The 18,529-nt window shown below is 42.5% G+C and overlaps 2 protein-coding genes across 4 annotated transcripts in view; both read right to left on the bottom strand.

Moving 5' to 3' along the window:
- The window catches only part of VTA1 (vesicle trafficking 1), a 40,990-nt gene extending 35,700 nt beyond the window's left edge, over positions 1 to 5,290 (bottom strand). For all 3 annotated transcript variants that reach the window (XM_075498854.1, XM_075498853.1, XM_075498855.1), the window contains exon 1: positions 5,095 to 5,290. In XM_075498854.1, the coding sequence (XP_075354969.1) occupies positions 5,095 to 5,203 (109 nt within the window). In that variant the 5' untranslated portion in view covers positions 5,204 to 5,290. The remainder of the gene's footprint in view (positions 1 to 5,094) is intronic.
- Positions 5,291 to 9,773: 4,483 nt separating this feature from the next.
- GJE1 (gap junction protein epsilon 1) lies at positions 9,774 to 10,755 on the bottom strand (the record flags this gene model as incomplete). Its single annotated transcript, XM_075497131.1, is given in 3 exon segments — positions 9,774 to 9,830; positions 9,832 to 10,170; positions 10,561 to 10,755. Coding segments are annotated over 3 exon segments (591 nt in total), but the record flags the coding sequence as incomplete, so codon positions are not given.
- Between the last annotated feature and the right edge of the window lie 7,774 nt (positions 10,756 to 18,529).

Raw genomic sequence — 18,529 nt, 5'->3', positions numbered from 1 at the left:
TTATTTCCATTAATACTTCTAAATTAGTCATTCAAAATGCACCAAGATACAATAAAAAGCTGAATAAATTAAAAGCTCAATTAAAATATTTGTCTGTTATTAGTGCTCTGCTTTGAGGAAGGATCAGTAAAAAATTAACAGTATTTCAGTTGTAAAATTACATAGTAACTATATTTCCCAAGTTCTGAGTCAGGCCATGAACTTTATTTTTTGTCCTTTTTTTTTTTTTAAATAAAAAAGTCTTATAATTGGTATGTAGTGAGAAGCTTGTTTATGGATGTCTGACTAAACTTGAAAGTAAAAAGCCAGTCACATTTAACAGATGGGTATTTCTCTTAAAAGCTGAATGACTCTTGATTCAAGTTGTCAACTAGTTGTGGAAAAAAAATAGTCTCTTTTGCCTTTCTCTCCTGCTTGATCCCACAAAACCAGAAATGTCAACACAATAGTAAGATCCTTCATAAGGATTTCTGTGGTGCTTTTCTATCTCAAGAATTTGAGAACTGTAGATTTTTTTCACACCTTTTTTAAACGGATCAAGTCTACTGATCTCACATGAATGTTTTCCAATGTTTAGCAGACTGTAAAGCAAAAACCATCACACTGCTGCTTCTCTGAAGTTACTAGAATATTTTTCCACATTGCATTCACTGGATATCCAAACACTGTTGTGTGTTAGGAAGTTATATACTATGAAACATCAATGCTTTTCTGGCAACTCACTGGCATTCTCTCAATACTTTTGAATTAGAACGTCAATGGCCAGCAAGTACAGAAGTATAAAATACTACCAATCATCTTTGAAAAGAGCTTAACACCACTACTGAAAGGCTGAAAAAACAGCTATTAAGGAAAATCTTGCTTTAAACACTAACACATAAGTTTTCAGAAGACAAAACTACCTCTCAAACCTTCCACTTTTTCAAAAAATAACTTCTGAGTCAAACTGCCTATGGCACAGTTAAAGATGTAATTTCTTTAGTCATTACACAGGCCAGAGAATTTTTTTATCAAAGCCTGCCTCCTTGTGTTTGCAGAATAACATCTCAAAGTAGTCAAACAGTCACTCATGTAAGTTTTTAACATACGAAAGTTACTTTATTGACCAAGAATCACTTATTGCCTAATCAACGTAGCATCCTTTACAGGGATTCCCTTATACTTATCTAATCAGCTGACCTTTACTGAACCTGAAATAGCTACATACTTAATGACAATGATTAACAAAATAATATGAAATGTGAGAAAAAGTCTCATATGGGGAGTCAAGCATTTTAAAAGAAGGCAGCAGATTACTGCAGTGCTGAACACTTACATTAACCATAAAGTGTCTAATCTCTTTAAAAGGAGAATTATTTTGTGAGATCATGTCCTGTACAACTTAAAAAAATAAGCTTGGTTCCTTTATTTATCTACAGTCTGTGTTCTAAGTAGAATAAATTTTACAACCATATAAATTTACAGTACATACTGTCAGGAAGTAAATATATTTTTATTGCTCCAATCAATTATGTCCGTCTACTAACAGCGGCTAGGGCTAAAAAAAGTAACAGTTTACAAACAACATATAAAGCTACTGATCATATGCTGCTTTGAATTTGAATACCTAAAAATGGAGCTAAGCATGAAGGCTTTGTAAGGAATACACAGGACTACCAGAAATAAAACAATTTTTTAATTTTTGCAGTGTTTCTAGCAAGTACCACAACAAAAAGCATCTGTGATGTGTTATGGTGCACAAAAGCATCAATGTTGTTCTTCAATGTTTTATTTTTCATGTGGAAAATTATGTCACAGTTGAAAAATACAAATCATCCCTGCTGTAGCTATCCATGTTGTGTAAAACAGATTAAGGTTCATCAAATTACAGTTTCTTTAAATCAAAATATGCCAGCAATATCAAAAAAGCAGGAGTCCTGTCTTCACCCCAAGCCACTGTGTCTTGTTCCTTGTCTTTGTGTGGAAGCACAGCTGTTTAAGCAGTAGTGAATTGGCCTGGCTGAAAAACAGCTTGTTGTTGTTTTTCATCGTACAGTTACATCAATGTTTGCTTCTGAAGCACATTAGGATTGGGAGTGAGAGGCCAGAGAAGGACTACAGTATCTTCTCTGGGTGGCAGTGCTGGTTTATGCTAGTTTAATGCTTCAAATGAACTATACCCAAAAAAACATAAGAGAAAAAAGATGTAAAATGGTGTATGCAAATAAAATGTGTAACTGCCATTCAAATTCCCAGCTTTGAGAGGACACCTCTGGCACCAGTGGATGCTGATGAGAGACAAAAATAATAGGATGAGCAGTAAATAGTTGCTCCTGACTTTATTGCTGAGCTATAGAAAGTAGAATTTTAGGCTGCAAACACATCTTACCAGAGTTCACTTGCTTCTGATATTCTAATTAGTTTGTGTAGCAGCTCCTATTATCAGAAATATACAAGTGGAATTGAACTAAAATGTACATAAATCAAAACCTAGCAAACATACGTCCATACTGAAAACTACTGTGCCATGGAAACATTAGGACCAAAGCTTTTGGCTAGGGATGAACCACTCCTGGCAACATTCCAAAGCGATAAACACCTTACTCTTTTCTTCAGACTGATGGTTACATCCATCATATGACCAAAATTCAGATGTTCCCCCTCACGCAGTGGCTGTGCAAGCAGCCTTGTGACAAAACACGCAGCACTGTTCCATCACATGGTATTTCACTGCATGGTCCCCTTGGCTAGCTGCTGTGCGACACCACCCTCCTGGTCTCACGACACACACGGTGCCAAGCACAGGCCTGCAGACGAGCCTGGCGGAGGAGCAACAGCACAGAGAACACCACATGTTCCAGTACACACCAAGCTTTCCTCATGCTACTTGTTCCACACAATATGTTACAGCAAATGTATAGAGCTCCTCTGAAACACATTCTAAAGATTCAACAAGATGTTCAGGTTTTTTCAGTGAAGCATCTAATGAGAAATGTTGCTTTAACTCCACATAAAATCTGTGTTGCTTTCAAAATGCTATCTGAAAAGTATCCTGAAAATTTTTTGTATACCCAGACTTACACTTTAAAAAATGCCACCTTTTAAGGAAAGCTTTTATTATTCATAGCATGCTAGAAGTATACACAGTACATTTTTTGATAGTAGCAATATTAGTAATTCATACTTTGGGATTCTGCATAATTGTTCCAAATCCACGATGTTCAAAATTAATGGTTCATAAACCTTTTTTTTGCTTCAAAGCCAGAATTAAAATAACAAAAAATTCCCATAAAACAGGAATTCTGCATTTTAGTCAACCTAGACAAACTCATCAACCATGGGAGGAAAGAAGTGTAATCAGTGGAACACTGGTGAAAACTAGTTGTCCTTTGTGTATTTAAAAGAACAAAGGATCCAAGCAAGACCTGCCTTGAAAAAGAGGTGTCACTGCTTTTTACTTTATGTAATAATGTAATGAGAAAGATATCTCTAGAATACAGTCTTCACTATACTCAGTAATGAATCAGATGTGCTGAAGTACTCAAATGAAAGAATGATATGCAAATTTTCAGGCTACATAGGACAGACAATGCAAAGGACTTTACTGAAAATGCTAATAATTCAAGTTTTTTTTTTTTCCTGTACACTAAGATTTACCTTAAGTTTCAGAATGGAAAAGACATTAAGAAAAATACAGGTCAGCCACCAAAACATTTCTGTTCCAAAATAAAAACAGACTTGTATTTCATTACCTTCACTAAATGCTAGTACTTTTATTGTATAGCCAGACAGGGTATTCCATCTGGTAAAAAACCCCAAAGAAATAAAGAAAAACAAAAAAACAGTGCAGCTTGACCTAGCTGGTGCTTCCTGCCACATGAAGTATGATTTGTCCTGTTTTTTTCCAGTAAAAAAGAGCAAGTACTATTGAGAACATTCAGTGTTCTAATATGTTCACTTCTCTGGTGGCACTTTTCCACATTAGCACAGTATTCCTGCATAACACATAAAAATTAAAATTATTCTTCTGACACTCAGCTGACAGTTTTTTCAGAGCTTTCTGAAGCCTGAATTTCACGAGTTCATCCTTCTAAACTTAAGACTGCCTTACAAACTAAAGTACCAGTTCTACCTCTATTTTTTATTTAACTCTTTTTGAAGATAAGCTATTTGCAAGTAAACTCCCCAAATTACCTCCTCACATCTCAATAAAAAGAAAATAACAAACAACATAAACATACATTTCTGGTGATCTGCTAGTCTTCAAAATTTTCCAAGTTGTGGTGATTAATTGTGACAGGAATTTAAGACGACTAACAACAGGCTTGCATTTCTTAATTAACTATGGAAAGCCTTTTAGAAAGGCTCACAGACCACCCTGACGATCATTAGCTTTGAAGCCATAAGTTAGCTTGAAAAATTTACATGTTAATTTGAAAGACTTACAGTAAGACAAAATTATTCTTGCTGTGTTCATTTCAATAAAACAAATAAAAGAAGACCCACCCACTCTCCCTCTTAGAGAGCCCTGAAGAAGTGGCAAAGCCTCACAAAAAATAAAATTAACAGTATTAAAAGAATTAAAACTTCTTACTCAGATACAAGACAGAAAGAAGGAGGTCTTTTCAGCAGGTGAAAAACTCTGAAAAGACTCTCGAATGTTAGTTTTTTGCGATTCTTAGTAGGACTATCCCAACACCGAAAACTTGACTTTATACACGTGCGTACAATCATGTATTTAGGCTGCTGGCATATCCACTACGACTGCAAAGAGGCTTAACTCTGCAAAAATGAAAGAGGGGTTCGGGCTCGCAGCTGAAGCGGCAGACAAGGAAGACCGTGAACACCCCGTACCGCCCTAAGAGGTGGGGCTTCCCCCTCCGCCCTCGCTTGTCCGTACATCCGACGGGCACTCCGCGCAACCCAACAAGCCAGGCGGACAGAGGGAGGGGCGCGCTCCGCCCGGTGCAGCGACTGGTGGCCAGGGGACGGTAGCGGCCCCAGTAGCCGGGAGCGGCGGCAGGGCAGGGCGGGGCGGGGCGGGACGCGACGGGCCCGGCTCAGCTCGGCTCGGGGACTGGCGGGGCGGGACGGCGCTGCGGCCGCCTCACTCACAGTAGTATGCCACCACCGGCTCGCGCTTGTCCAGCTCCTGCGCGGTTCGCAGATGGTGCTGGATGCTCTTGAACTGCGGCGGCAGCGGGGGAAGCGCCGTGGCCGCCATCACGCGGGCGGCGACACGAAGCGGCAACAACGGACGGCCGACAACAGCTCTCGCTCCTCAGCCTGGCGCCGGCCGCTTCCGCTTCCGGCAGGGGACACTGGCGCGCGTGCGCGGTGGGCGGGCTGCCGCCGGTGGCGGTGCACCCGGGAAGAGCGCCCCCTGCTGAGCGGGAGGAGCGGGCGACGGGCGCCTTCCGGGCGGCTTCCCCGGGCCTGGGCTGGCCGCAGCCGGTCAGCGCCGGGCAGGTTTGCCCGCACGCCCGCCCGTCCACGGGGCTGTACAGCCTCACGCGTCTCCTGCGTGGCTCGGCAGTGGTTGAAACGCGTCCCACAGCCGCCGTGCGGAGAGGCCTGGAGGCCTCGGGGTGGCCGGGGCTTCCCCGGCCCCAGCCGGGGGAATGGCGGCCTGGCCCCGCTCTCCGCAGCCGAGCGGCGACGCCTTCCCCGGCCCTTCTCTGCCCCTTTGGCACGTCATCCCCGAGAGCTGTGCAGACCTTTCCCCTGGAGGTAGACCTGCAAGTAAAACTCCTGTTCAGGTTGAAGAACCTTCCCCTTGGGCAGCCCCGAGGCTCACCAGAGGTCCGGGAGGCCCTCGAGCACTGAGCCAGACCTTTACTGCCGGGCCTCTGCCCTTCGTCCCGCTGCCGCTGGCTGGAGAAGCCCTGTGCGACAGCGGCCTGGTTAATGGCGCTTCACCAGACGAGGCTGCTTCCCGGCAGCTGTCAGCAAGTCCGCCAGCCGTAGAAAATATATCTCGCAGGATCACTACTTCTCAGATAACTTTTTCTCAGAGGAACTTCTTTTTGCTGAGAGGGGATAAGAACAGCAAAAGAAATAGGAACCGTTGAAGCAAAGTGGTTTCAAATGGCTCTCACAAATTGCAATATAAATTATTTTAGTGTCTGTCATCTTCTCATTCTGACAGCACAGTTAAATGATTTTTTAAATTTCTTTTAAATGGCCCAGTTGCCAGACACTGTCCTGGTCTCAAAATGGCTGTCTGTAAGGCAGGAGAATGTCAGTGCTTCCAGGGCATAAAGAAAGATGCAGGTTGGAAGGAGGCACGGGGTAGGAGAGGCAGCTGCGTTGTCTCATTGCTAGCATGGGAGAGTGCTGAAAAGAGAACAGAAGGGAAATGGTGGCTGAGCAGAAGAAAGGAAGACAGGAAAAGAACAGAACAAGGAGTGGTTACAGGACTGGGATGTTGTGGTGGTGTACTAGAAGTTTGCTGGCCCAGAGCAACTATACCTTTGATGTAAAGGCAATCGCGTCATTTACGGGTTGTGTTTAGCTTGTTTCATTGAAGATGAAGGGAACAATTACAGCTCTTTGTTAAGTGAGAACTGAAATGGGCACGATGTCTGGCTAGGGACAAAACTGACTGCAAACGCATGAGCTGGGGATTGCTTGAGTGCTGTCTGTGAAAATGAGGCTGCTAGAGTATGGTGGAAAACAATGAAAAAGTCAAAGAAGCACTTATAATGTGACCCTGATGAAAGCAACAAAAATACTTCCTACTGTGTTCTGGGAGACAGGATTTCATATTTGCTGTGTAAGGAAATAGAACTGAATCAAAGAATCCCCAAGTGTATTATATAATTCCTTTCATAATGGCAAAAAAAAGCCTTCAGGATCATCTCAAATATTTGCTAAGCATTTGAGCTAAAGTGCAACACTGAGAAACGCATGCAGGCATGTTATAAATCTCAGAGGGAGTAAGGGTGGAAGGAAGCTGATGGAAAGCAATGTAAATGAGAATAAAAGTGGTGGGAGTTTGGAAGACTAGGAGAAAGAAAAGTTTAGAGACACTTGAGAATACAATGAGTGCCAGGAAAACAAATGGCAAATATAGGAAAGAGAAGTGTTGACAACCATGGGGAAATGGTTTCTTTACGTGGACATAATATCTCATTAACATGTTCCAGAAACTAATGACGGAATCAGTCACAGAAGAACATTTGCACTAAAAGGCAATAATGCACATTTTGTTTTAAAATGATAAACTGAGGAATTTGACAATTTTAATTTCACAGGAAATGCAGAAAAAATCTGCATCGTATCTGATTTGGGAAAAGAACATGCTTTGATATGTTCCAGATTTTGACCAGCAAGGGAAAGGGCACGGTGGTGGGTAATCCAGCTCCTAGAGCCCCCCCAGGGGTCCTCAGGCAGTCCTTTGCCAGTCCTGGCTCTGCAAGGCTCTTGACGGTAACAGGGAAGTCCCCTAAGGAGTTTAGGGTTTTGGCACTCCTCTGACCTTTCTGAAATGTTTTGGAATCTACAGAACAACAACAAGCAATGGAAATATTAAGCACCAGGGAAAATACTGACAAGGTTGTGATGAAGTTATTTTATTATTATACAAACATCTGATTAAGTGTGATTTGACTACAATTGGTCACGACTGTAGCTAGCACATGGAAGGAAATTATTCTTTTTAGTAGTAATAGATATATCGTAATTTATTTATAAATAAAAATATTTTTTTTACCTGAGGTTACAAGTTGAAATTGCAAAGAATAATTCCAGATGGATACCGATGTGTACAACAAAAAATTAAGCATGTATCAACCAAAGCACATGGTATATTATGCAAACAAGAAGTTAGCACAGTGATTCTTATTCCACTTGTAATGCTTGCAAATATCAAGTAACTGCTTTACTATTGCACAAATCTGATAGTGTTGACTGGACATATATTTAAGACAACATATAACTTAGTTCCGTGGGGAAAAAATAACACAACATTAACGCTTTAATACAGTGAATGTATTGAAATTTATCATCTTGTTCTTGATCAGCATATTAAAAAAATCACACATCTAGTTGTGACCCACTTAGATTTAAATGGCCCAGAAGCAATCAAATCCAAGACAACTAAATAATGCAATTCCATTTATGTAATGAGGACTACTTTTGTGGGTGAGGATTACAAGGCTCTTACAACCTAACCTTGTTTGGGCCTGCTTAACTAACAGCTGGTGCTAAAAGATTTTGTGGTAATTTTTCCAGAATTTTCCAAATATTCCTGAAAGGACCGAAATGCTGCCACCAGGATCTCAACTTTTTATGCTTTTATGCTGAATGTTGCCTACACTGTGTTTTTCACATAAGTTAAACTTAATTCAAGAAGCAAAGATGTTCTTCCCTTCAGTGTTACAGGCCTCAAACTGTGTCCAAAGATGCTGATGGATTCCTTTTGACTTTGCTGGTTCCTGCATCACTGTTAAGTAGTGATGAGTCTGAGTCTTTTGTTTCACTGAGATTCAGAACAGAAATTGTTCAATTTAGTAGCCGTAGAAAATGATGCAAGAGGAAGAGGAAGAAACCTTCTATTTTTTTTTCCTAGAAATTGAGGGTATTTGAAAAACAAATTGAAAAGAGCTAATTTTTATGATTGTGATTTGTACATACTCTATACAGGAAACTACCTCTACGTTTCTTTCCAGTTCTGAAATTTGTTTTTTTCCATTACCTCACTTCAGCAGCAGGAATTAAATAACTTCTAAGTTTAAGATGTCTGTTAGTCCTTAAGAAGAAACTGTCGGACACGAAAACATCTGATACCTATATAAAGTTCAAGACCTAACCTATCCAAATACACTTATTGCATGGAATAATTTTAGTATGCAGACTTCTGTTTAACTGTTATTCTAGCAAGTTTAGTCAGAGCAATAAGAAGTTAGATGTGACACACACGGCAAAAAATTATGTGGGCCAGTTCTGCAGTCACACACAAGCAAAACTCACTGAAATCAAGGCATGACTGGACCCAGAAAAGGCTTTTCTCTGAGATTTTCTTTTGACACTTAAGCCTCTTATGCAAAACTAACTCATAAAGCCCTTTTAGTCCTTCAAAATGTGATCATACAAAATTGGTAAAAATCTTCTACATGGTAAACCAAAACATAATGAGGGTAAGGCATTCCGGTCAGCACAAAGAATACCATGCCAGTCTTTCACTTTTAGAAGGAGATTCACAGCTAGCAGATGACACTAGCTGGACTGCTGCAAAGTAAGCTGATATCGATGGATATGTTGTCACCACAGCCTAAGCAGGAGTCTCTGCCCCTGGGGTCTGAGATGCAGGTTGCAACAGTGGCACTGCTTGGCAAAACATTTGAACACTTTCTTGTACCCAGAGATTATCCACCATTACTGCTTAATTCCTAAGCCATAAGACCATGTAAGAAATTTGGAATAGTTTTTCTTGGCAAGTCAATAACTTTACTAGCTCCAATTGCATATGTTAGAAAAGCTGTGAATAAGAATACATACATAAATAGCCTCCTCCTCACACGCAGACACGCTTCTGGAGGCAAAACTGTTGTATGTGGCAGGTCATGAAAACATGTTGGTCTTGTGAATCTTACTGCCTTTGATCTTTACATGGAAACAAAGATTATTCACATAATGCAGTGGTTTTTAGATGAGGAATAAACAGTAATCATGAGTGTGGTTCTCTTCTGTAACATTGCATAGAGGACAGGAGATGTTTTTTGTTATAGCTTGAAATCCTTGTTATAAAACTACAGGTGGACAGGGTGGTAAATGACTAGGAGTGATAGACATCACTGAGTTTTTAAGAAACCTAGCCTTCTACATGAGATCTCAAAAATTTCAGCAACAACACAAGACCACTGTAATCACAGTAAATGTGTACATTGCAATAAGAAAAATTGCCTTTTCAAAGTGCTCTGGCACCATGCACTGGGTAATGTTAAACTTTTTTTCAAGTGCTCCCACATCACGCATGTAGATTGCGTTCACTTTGAAACCAAAGAGCTGAATCTGAAGCGAAAAAGCCACAGCTTCAAGGATAATCCTTAAGAAAACAGAGAAGATATGAAAAACAGCGCAGAATGACTTTTGGAGGATATCTTACTGTTCGATGCTCTTACACACAGCGTAAAGGTGAAAAAAGGCTCTGGGTACCAGTACAATCACCAACTGTAATGCCCAGAGTACCTACAATGTAGCAGAAACGTAGTTGTCAGACCATTTACAACTGCATCGGGACAGCTAAAACGCGCACATATTGGAACATTTTGCAAGTCTGTTTTTAATATATATCAAATGTATAAACACTTAGATGACAATAAAGGTAAAAATCACTGTTATGTTTTAATTTGAAAAGTTCAGTTGGTTTCTGAAACGTGAGGGTTGTTGTTATGGAAGATAGAAAGCACAACTCTGTATTTAGTCACAGATGAAAAGTTATTGAAAGGAAAATATTCATGGAAAAGCTAAGTGATAATTAGCCCTATCAGTTACTACTTCTTATATGGAACAATTATGTTTAATTTTTGCGGTTTATTTTCTTAACATTGGATTTCTACAATAAAAGAAGAGAATTACCTGAGGAGTTATAGGCCTGAACTGCTTGTGACAGAAAAGATTAACCTGTCTCTTGTCTGGGTCACAGCTGAAATGCAAGGCCTCATTTCCATAAACAGCAAAGCCCAAAACACAAAGGAAAAACATACAAACGGAGCCAAAGGAAAGAGCGTGGAATTGGCCAATTACTGTTGGTGCCCTGAGCTGCAAATCACAGGGTTATTCAACATGAAAACAAAAATGAACAGCATTATTGTTGGAGGCCTACTTGCTCTTTTTCATTATCCAGAATACTTCTTTTATCCTACTTGTTTTAAAAGGAGAGAGTTTGCCTATGAAGGCTGCAGTAGCTTCTACCAAAATAATGGCTTAGAACACTTTCTCGTTGCTAGTAATTTTATGTAAACACTCATTTGTCTAGCACTTATCAGTTAATTTGGTTCACTGCCTTTATCTGCATTTTGCTGTTGCAGAATGCACCAGACGGAGCTGAACGCTTCGACCGAGAAGTCCATTCATTTTGCTGTTGTATCGCTGTACGTCATGTCAGGTGATGGCGAAGTAAGGACCGCCGTGCATCGTCAAACCTCACGATACTTATTCTTGCAAATTAAACTTCAGCTTCCCCCAAGGGGCATTTCTAGCACCCAGGCAGGCCTGTTTCGGTGGGCATCGCGTCCCGCCCGGGCAGCCCTGCTGCTGAGCGCCCCGTGAAGGAAGGGATCCGGCGCCGCTGCTCGGTGCTCGGGGGATGGAGGACGCGGCGCGGCTCCCTCGCGGTTTGGGGCCGGACGCCTCGCTCCCGGCTCCGGCCCCGGGCCCGCCCCCGCGTACTCGCACACCCCTCCGCACGTAGTTGGGGACGTCTCTGGGCACGGCGCCCGGCGCGGGCGGCGGCGGCCGGAGCCAGCCCCCGCCCCGGCTCGCTCCGCCCTTTGCCTCCGGGCAGGCCCCGGCCCCGGCCCCGGTCCCGGCCCCGGTCCCGGCCCCGGTCCCGGCCCCGGTCCCAGCCCCGGCCGGGGGCTACGCATCAGCCGCAGCCCCGGCGCGGCGGTCTCGGGGCCGCCGCCGGCGGAAGGAGCCGGGACGCCGCCAGCCGGGGCGCAGCGGTGGCCTCCTGCGCTGCCGACAGGTTCGGTTTACACCATCTGGAGGTTAATAACTTAAACTAAGTCCAATGAAAAGTAAGGATGCAACCGAACTTTGAAGCTGTAGGTCCAAGATTCTGAATTCAAAGAAATAACAGCAATTGAATTAAAACAAATAACATTAACCCCTCCAATATTGCTACAAATAACTTCATGGCGATAATTGCTGTTAATAATTTGCCCACGTACTCCATATGCGCAGTTGAAAGAACTCCAGAAGAGCTATGCATGGGAGCTCATGCGTGCGCCAGACACTCCCGCTGGTGAACAGCGCGGAGACGTACCTCGACACCGTAGTTTTTACCTAGTGGGAGTTTGCTGAGAAGGTGGAGAGAGGAAGGATGGAGATGGGAAACCAGAGGAGGGGAAGAGGTAGCTCGTCATTCAGTCGCTGGTGCGCAGTAGCTTATTTGGCGTACTGAAGAAGATGCACAGGAAAGTAAAATCCAGCCACCAAATCCAAAGAGGGGCATTTACTCTTTTGCCTCTAAACTCCTGAGAGAGCCTCCCTTGTAATTGGTTGCAGCGTGACTTCAAGTTGATGTAAGAAAAAGTATTGCCCCCCCCGCCCCGTGATGTATGCTCACAGGCACGGGAACATAGGCAGGAAGAGGGAAGAGATGCGAATCGGGGTTCATTTTTATGTGTGGATTTGGCTGCTGTGGCTCGAAAAGGTACCACAGTGACTATATTAATGGCATGATTAGAATAACTGTTGGAAGACGTCGGAACACCCTTTGTAAGGGGAACCTGCTCTACATCTGCTGAAGCAGCTAGATTACGAAGAAGGTGAAAAGCGCTTCAATAAGTGTGTGTTATTTACTACAGCTCCTTTTTCAGGCAGTTAATTAAATGTCTATTTATCCCCTGGAGGACTGTAAAAGGTGCTGTATTAGTAACACTGAGACTGGGTTTCTAAACTTTCTTTAATGCAATCTGCTGCTCTACTGCGTAGAGAGAATGCTGAGGTTTGTATCTATTGAATGAACTAAAAGTAATAATATCTCACAGTGGTATGTGATCTGCAATAAAATACTGGTTCTCAGAATGTGTGACTAACCTTCACAAAAATGCAATAATTGTGATTACAGTGAATTGTTTTTCTTCTGCTCATAATACATATGGAGCTTAATTATCATCCAAAAGCAATTGTTAATGTTCCCACAATACTGTAAAATTACTAAATCAGCTCAGCATGCTGGACAGATGTTTAATATCAGTAATATTTTAATAATTTAATTCTTTTAAAATGTGAGTTGCTGTTGAAAACCTACTGTTGATTGTACTTCAAATAATACTTGTGTTGATATTTCTTACGATCTCTTTAAGCAGAAATGTTTAAAAAAGCAATAATGGGAAAACTGAAAAACTCCTAGTTTCTAAATTGAGATAGATCTTTCAATGCTTTTATTATGCTTGGTGTAGTAGCAATTATTTTCTCATTAATCGATGAACATGAACCCACAATAATCATTAAGTTTGGTCAGGAAGCAGTTGATTTCACTATATAGAGAAAAAAAATTTAAGAACACATTTTAGGTAAAAAGCTGCACGATACAAATGCTACATTGTATCTTTTTATTGTTAGGTGGGGATACCATAATTACTTACCTCACTGGATTGTCGAATCTAAGACAATCATGTCATTCTCTGTTACGACCTCAGTAACATTATGGAAACTTGAATTTCTGTCCTGTGATAAAGATGCTAAAAGAAGAGTTAACTGGCGGTGCTCTGCTTTGGTTCTGGAAACACGTAAGGAATACAGCTGCATTGAAATAAAAAATGAATCGTGGAGAGGTTGTCAAATAAACCCAATACAAACCCCATGGGTGTCTGTGCTCAAACCCCACTGAATGTGATGAATGGGCCCACAATAAAACTGTCTGTTTCTTTGAAGTGGCTCAATACATGTCATGTGAGCTGAAGCACAGGAAGCCCATTATCTTCGCACTAAGAGGAACTAACAGCGATGTTTTGCTTTTGTCATGCGTGCTCAATAATGTGCTTTGTAACACCACATTAAGAGGATGATTTGAGATGGGAGTAGAGTAAGCTGGCATGGTGCAGTCCTTTTGAATGCAGTCTGCTAAGGCAACTCAAGCCGTTCCTTGGGACTTTCTTGACAGAAAATCATTATTTGTTTTGAATCTGCAGGAGCAGTTGTCTGTTGGTTGTCTATCATGCACAAATGGGATGGGAGATGTTGATAGCACATTTGTTTCTAAGTGAGTCCGAAGCCTGGCTTTCAGCTCAAGGTTGCAACCCAGCAGTATGCTCTTTAACCTTTTAATGAGTTGCAGTCCCACTGAATAATCACAGTTAAACAAATGGAAACTAAACGCATGCATGAAGCTGTACTTGTGCTTAGAGGGATGAACTGCATGTTTAACATTAAGCACCCAGTTCATTGCTTTATTAGTGTGGTTAAATGTAATGGCACCTATTATCCTTGTGCCATGAAAAAACGGCACCATGAAAATGGCACAAAATGAAATGGCACAAAAAATGAACTGGTATCAGTAAGATAATTTTTTGTCTGCCAAAAGAGAGCTTGCATGCCTAAATCTTGGACAACAGCCTCTTCTGCCAGCTTTCCAGCTTTGCCTAGTGCTGGAACCACCTGAATTTCTGTTTTGGTTTGCAGAGTTCCCCACATTGAAGCTTAGGCCCAGTGGAGGCCTCTACTAGCTGCAGGCTGGTGCTTCTACTGCAATTGGACCTGAGATGGAGGTTGCCTCACCTTCAGCTGGGGTGGGAGGCTTAGGAGGCAGGTCACTTCTTCAGATCCTCCTGACTGCCTGCTGGTTTGTGTTTAGCAGGGAGCGTAGCAGGCAGGATGCAAAGTCTGGCAGTTGAGAAGGATGGTCTAAAGAGAGTCTGGATTTATTGCACAGGCGTCTGGGCTCAGCCACGGCGCTCAGTCTGGGGAGATGTGTGTCATACAGAAAGCTTCTTCCTCACTTTTAATTTTTTTTTAATTATGTTTGATCTAAAAAGCGTATTTTGGAAAATTAAGAAATAGGCATGATGAATCACTCTGGCATTCTTTTCTACAGTCACCGTGTCCAGTCATGCAGACTTAACAAAGAGGCATTTCCATATCGGTGTTTCTTGCAGCTTTGCCAGGCCTGGGAGGCCACAAACTACTGCTTGCAGCCCAGTGCTCCAAGGACACAGTACTGCTGGAGGACACAGCTTGGCTCTGACCATAGAGTGTAGCTACTTCTTCTGTTAGCTGGAGTCTTGAAGGGGAAAGGGCTGCAAGGCACACATCTGACATCTTTTCTATTAGTTAGCTGCTTCTTAGAGCTTATTCCTGAGCAGCCATAGTTGAACTCAGCATTTCTCTTTTGAACATATCTAGTTTGCTTATGCCATTTGTGACATTCTCTACACCAATCCACAACAATTCTTCTTTTTAGAGTAATTCTTCTCATACCCATTTCTCCCAGGGAATGCACTGGCATTGCCTATGAGGTGATTAACTTTCAGTGCTATTTTACTAGTAAAAGAGTCATAGAGGTTTGATGTTGAGGTGTCTAACCTTAGAGTTTGAGGTCTGGACATAGAGATGTGGCCTTAGAAGCTGAACGTTTGTCCTCCTTGGAGGCTCCACAACATGGAGTGTTTCACATCCATGTAGAGAGTCCTTGTCTCCATCCCCTCCTTTCTCCAACTCTGCCTACTCTTCTCAGCTGCTTCTTGGACCCACTTCCAGCTACCCACATAGTAGCAGTAGCAAACCCTGTTATCTCTTCTGAAACCTGGGGATAGGGGAAGTGATCTGCTTCTGTATCCTCTTGTCCTTTAAATAGAGCCACTGACTCAAGAAACTGAGAGATAAAACCCCCACCAAGTTAAGAAAGCCTGTATTCGGGTAACAAGAAGACATGACTTAAGGTTGTTGTAGATCTGACTGTCTGGGAGAAGTCACTCTCTGCTACAACGCATGTCCACTTTTTGCAACTGTATCTGCTGGTCTAATGCGTGATACTACAAAATTTTCTCTGAGGTTTGGTTCCTAATGCTCATTGTTTAAAATCAAATAGTATTTGTTCCTTGTTTGTTGCCTTGTTTCTTTTTATTACATGACTGATGATCAGGCCTTCAAACATGATCACTTCCAGGGCTGCATTTGAACACAGTTCTCATCTAGTTTGCAAGTGTGCGTACTTAATTAAAGGCTACTTACTGCAGGTAGTTTTGGTAGCAGATATGTGTTGTTGGCAAAATTTGTTGTGGTGTACAAATCTGGAATTAGCCCCGGAATTACCAAGCGCGTTGAGCTGCACAAACACGTGAAAGGAGCCTTTTCCCCTGCTAGAAGCAGTTCTCGGTAGAGGGCGTTTGTGAGATGCGTGGAGTTCCTCCTTCCTGCACGGACGGGTGTTGCATCCCTGCGTTTGGGAATTACTGATGAAGCAGATTTGCCTCCCACGTTTCCTAGTGCCTGCCCTGCGGTGTTGCACTCCCGGATACGCTCTGTCTGCGCTGGCTGATTTCAGCCTATGCACAGTTTCTTTCCCACTAAGGAGACTTACCTGTGGGGCTCGCTCTCTCGCTCTCTCCTTTGCTCTTCTGCTAAATACTGTGTCACAGCTGCACAACGAGATTGTCTCTAGACTATAATCTGAAATAACATCCAAAAAGTCGGATGGATTCTTTTGTTTGAAAAGAGAATGATGAACAGTTTGTATGTGGGGATCTGAATTCCGTCTGGTTTATGTCAGGGTCTGTGGATCTTTTCCCTCTCCTTTTTGCCTCTGCAGGAAATTGTGTCCATGCTGTTTGAGTATATTCCCTTGTCTTTACACAGACATCTATTGAACGACAGTAGAAGCATAATCTAACTTGCTGTTTCCTTTGAGCTGGAGACACTCACAGTCTCCAAAGCTTATTTCCTTGCTGTTCAGAGTTCTGAAAATATAGATCAGGTAAAATCAAGTAATGACAAAAATCAGGAACATAAATTCCCACTGAATATGTTCCTAATTCCTCAACCTTAGGAATTCCATCCTTTGGACTAAAGAACAGGTAAAAATTATTAGGATAACAGAAATTCTCCTGGAGGGCAGCAGTAGGAGTGGTGATGTTGTGCAACAAAAAGCAAGGGGTCTCACCTCTCTCCACGCAAACTGCAGGAAGTTTATGCCAATAGAAGCTTTTAAAGTGTTCTGTTGTTATTTGTGCAAAAAGACCCAGCTTCTTGATGTCTCAGGTAAATCAATATTAAGGAAATGTTGACTTTAAACTATTCTCCCAATGGGAATCATATTGATTGCTCACATGTAAACCCGTTTTCAAATAAAGTAGTGAAAGGAGCATAGTCAGAGGTCACAGTGTTAAAGACAGGTATTGGATCAACCAATGGGAACCAAAAAGACTGGGTTGGACTGTTTGCAGAAACCTGAATATTGATGGTCTTAGAAAAGTAGAGGATGCCAGTGATTGTGATAAATATCGAAGCTGACAGTGAGGCTGCCTCAGAGGGAGTGCAGTTGAATTTAACACCGTGTGGAGGAAACTTGGTCTATAACAAGAATCACTTACAGAGGAGCTCTGTGACAATTCCTGCCAGCTACCTAGTGGTAAAGGTGAAGTCTCTAGCTTGATCGTTTCTGAGGACTAGCACTGGCTGGGTTTTCTAATAAGCTAATCAGCATTATATGAATCAGTAGTGTACACAACTTTAACACGTATATATTCAGGGAAGTGAGAAGGGTCACAAAGATCAATCAATAGATACAGAGAGGTGTAACTTTTAAGAAGCGGTAATACTTTTTGTTTGGTAATCTTAGTAAAAGGTTATTTAAGATAAATTGCTGATGTCTTTTAAATTTAATTCCTACACTTGACAGGCTATGTATTACTGCACACATGACACGCTTTGCTTCTGGTATTTCAGTGGTCAGACTCTTCCTCTGACTTCAGCAAGTCTTCTGTGCATTCATTTGCTTTCTCCATACACTTATCATAATCCCATAGGGCTTCAAGAGATCTGTTTTAATAATATGAACAAGCAAGTTCACTGCAAGGTCCTACATCCTCCCTTTTGAGAAGAGGAAAGGAAAGAATCAGTCTGCAGAGAATGTTACTGGCAAATGCTGTTATTGCTCTGCCTTAGCTCTTTATCTCGAAAACTTCAGTCCAGTAGGTCTGTCTCTCTTTCAGCATATTTGCACTGCTACCTACATTCATGGCTTCTGCTGGAAACAGATGGAGCTGTTTGGAAAGCCTATACAAGTGCAGACACTAGGAAGTAAAAGATAACACTAGGGACAAATGCTACACTTCAAAGAGGCAAACAACGTTTATTCTGCACTGTGTTATACCATTTGCATAGTCAGTCGTGGATAAAACACATCACCTGTCCCCATTTCCGTACTTGAGACTAATGTGAAATGCAACTTTTCAAACCAACCCCTAAAACTTTCAAGGAAGCTGATGTCTTTGTGTAGGGTCTATTCAGGTCTATCCTGTCATCAGCCGGATGACAGGAATAAAATCTCTTCGCTCCCCGTCACCCTGTATTTCAACGCCCCGTGGTTTCACCTGGGTAAGATGCTGGAAGACGGGTTTCCCGGAGGCGATCCCGCCTTCCGCCCGACGTGGCGGACAGCTCTCCGGTTTGCCGGGCAGCGCCTGCAGGGGGGCCGCTTGCGGAGGGCAGCGGCGGGGGGAGCGGCCCCCCTCGCCCCCCGCCGCCGTCCCCATCGCGCTCGGGGGCTGGGACCCCGCCGGGCGGCGGCGGCTCCCCGCTCCGCGGCTCCCCTCCGCCCAAGATCCGCCTCGGCTGGGGCGAGGGCACAGGCGCTTGCGGGAGGAGAGGCGGGGCGGCT

Source organism: Mycteria americana, chromosome 3 (genome assembly GCF_035582795.1).
Source record: "Mycteria americana isolate JAX WOST 10 ecotype Jacksonville Zoo and Gardens chromosome 3, USCA_MyAme_1.0, whole genome shotgun sequence".
In the NCBI taxonomy this organism is placed as follows: Eukaryota; Metazoa; Chordata; class Aves; order Ciconiiformes; family Ciconiidae; genus Mycteria; species Mycteria americana.
This window is presented reverse-complemented; position numbering and strand designations above follow the sequence as displayed.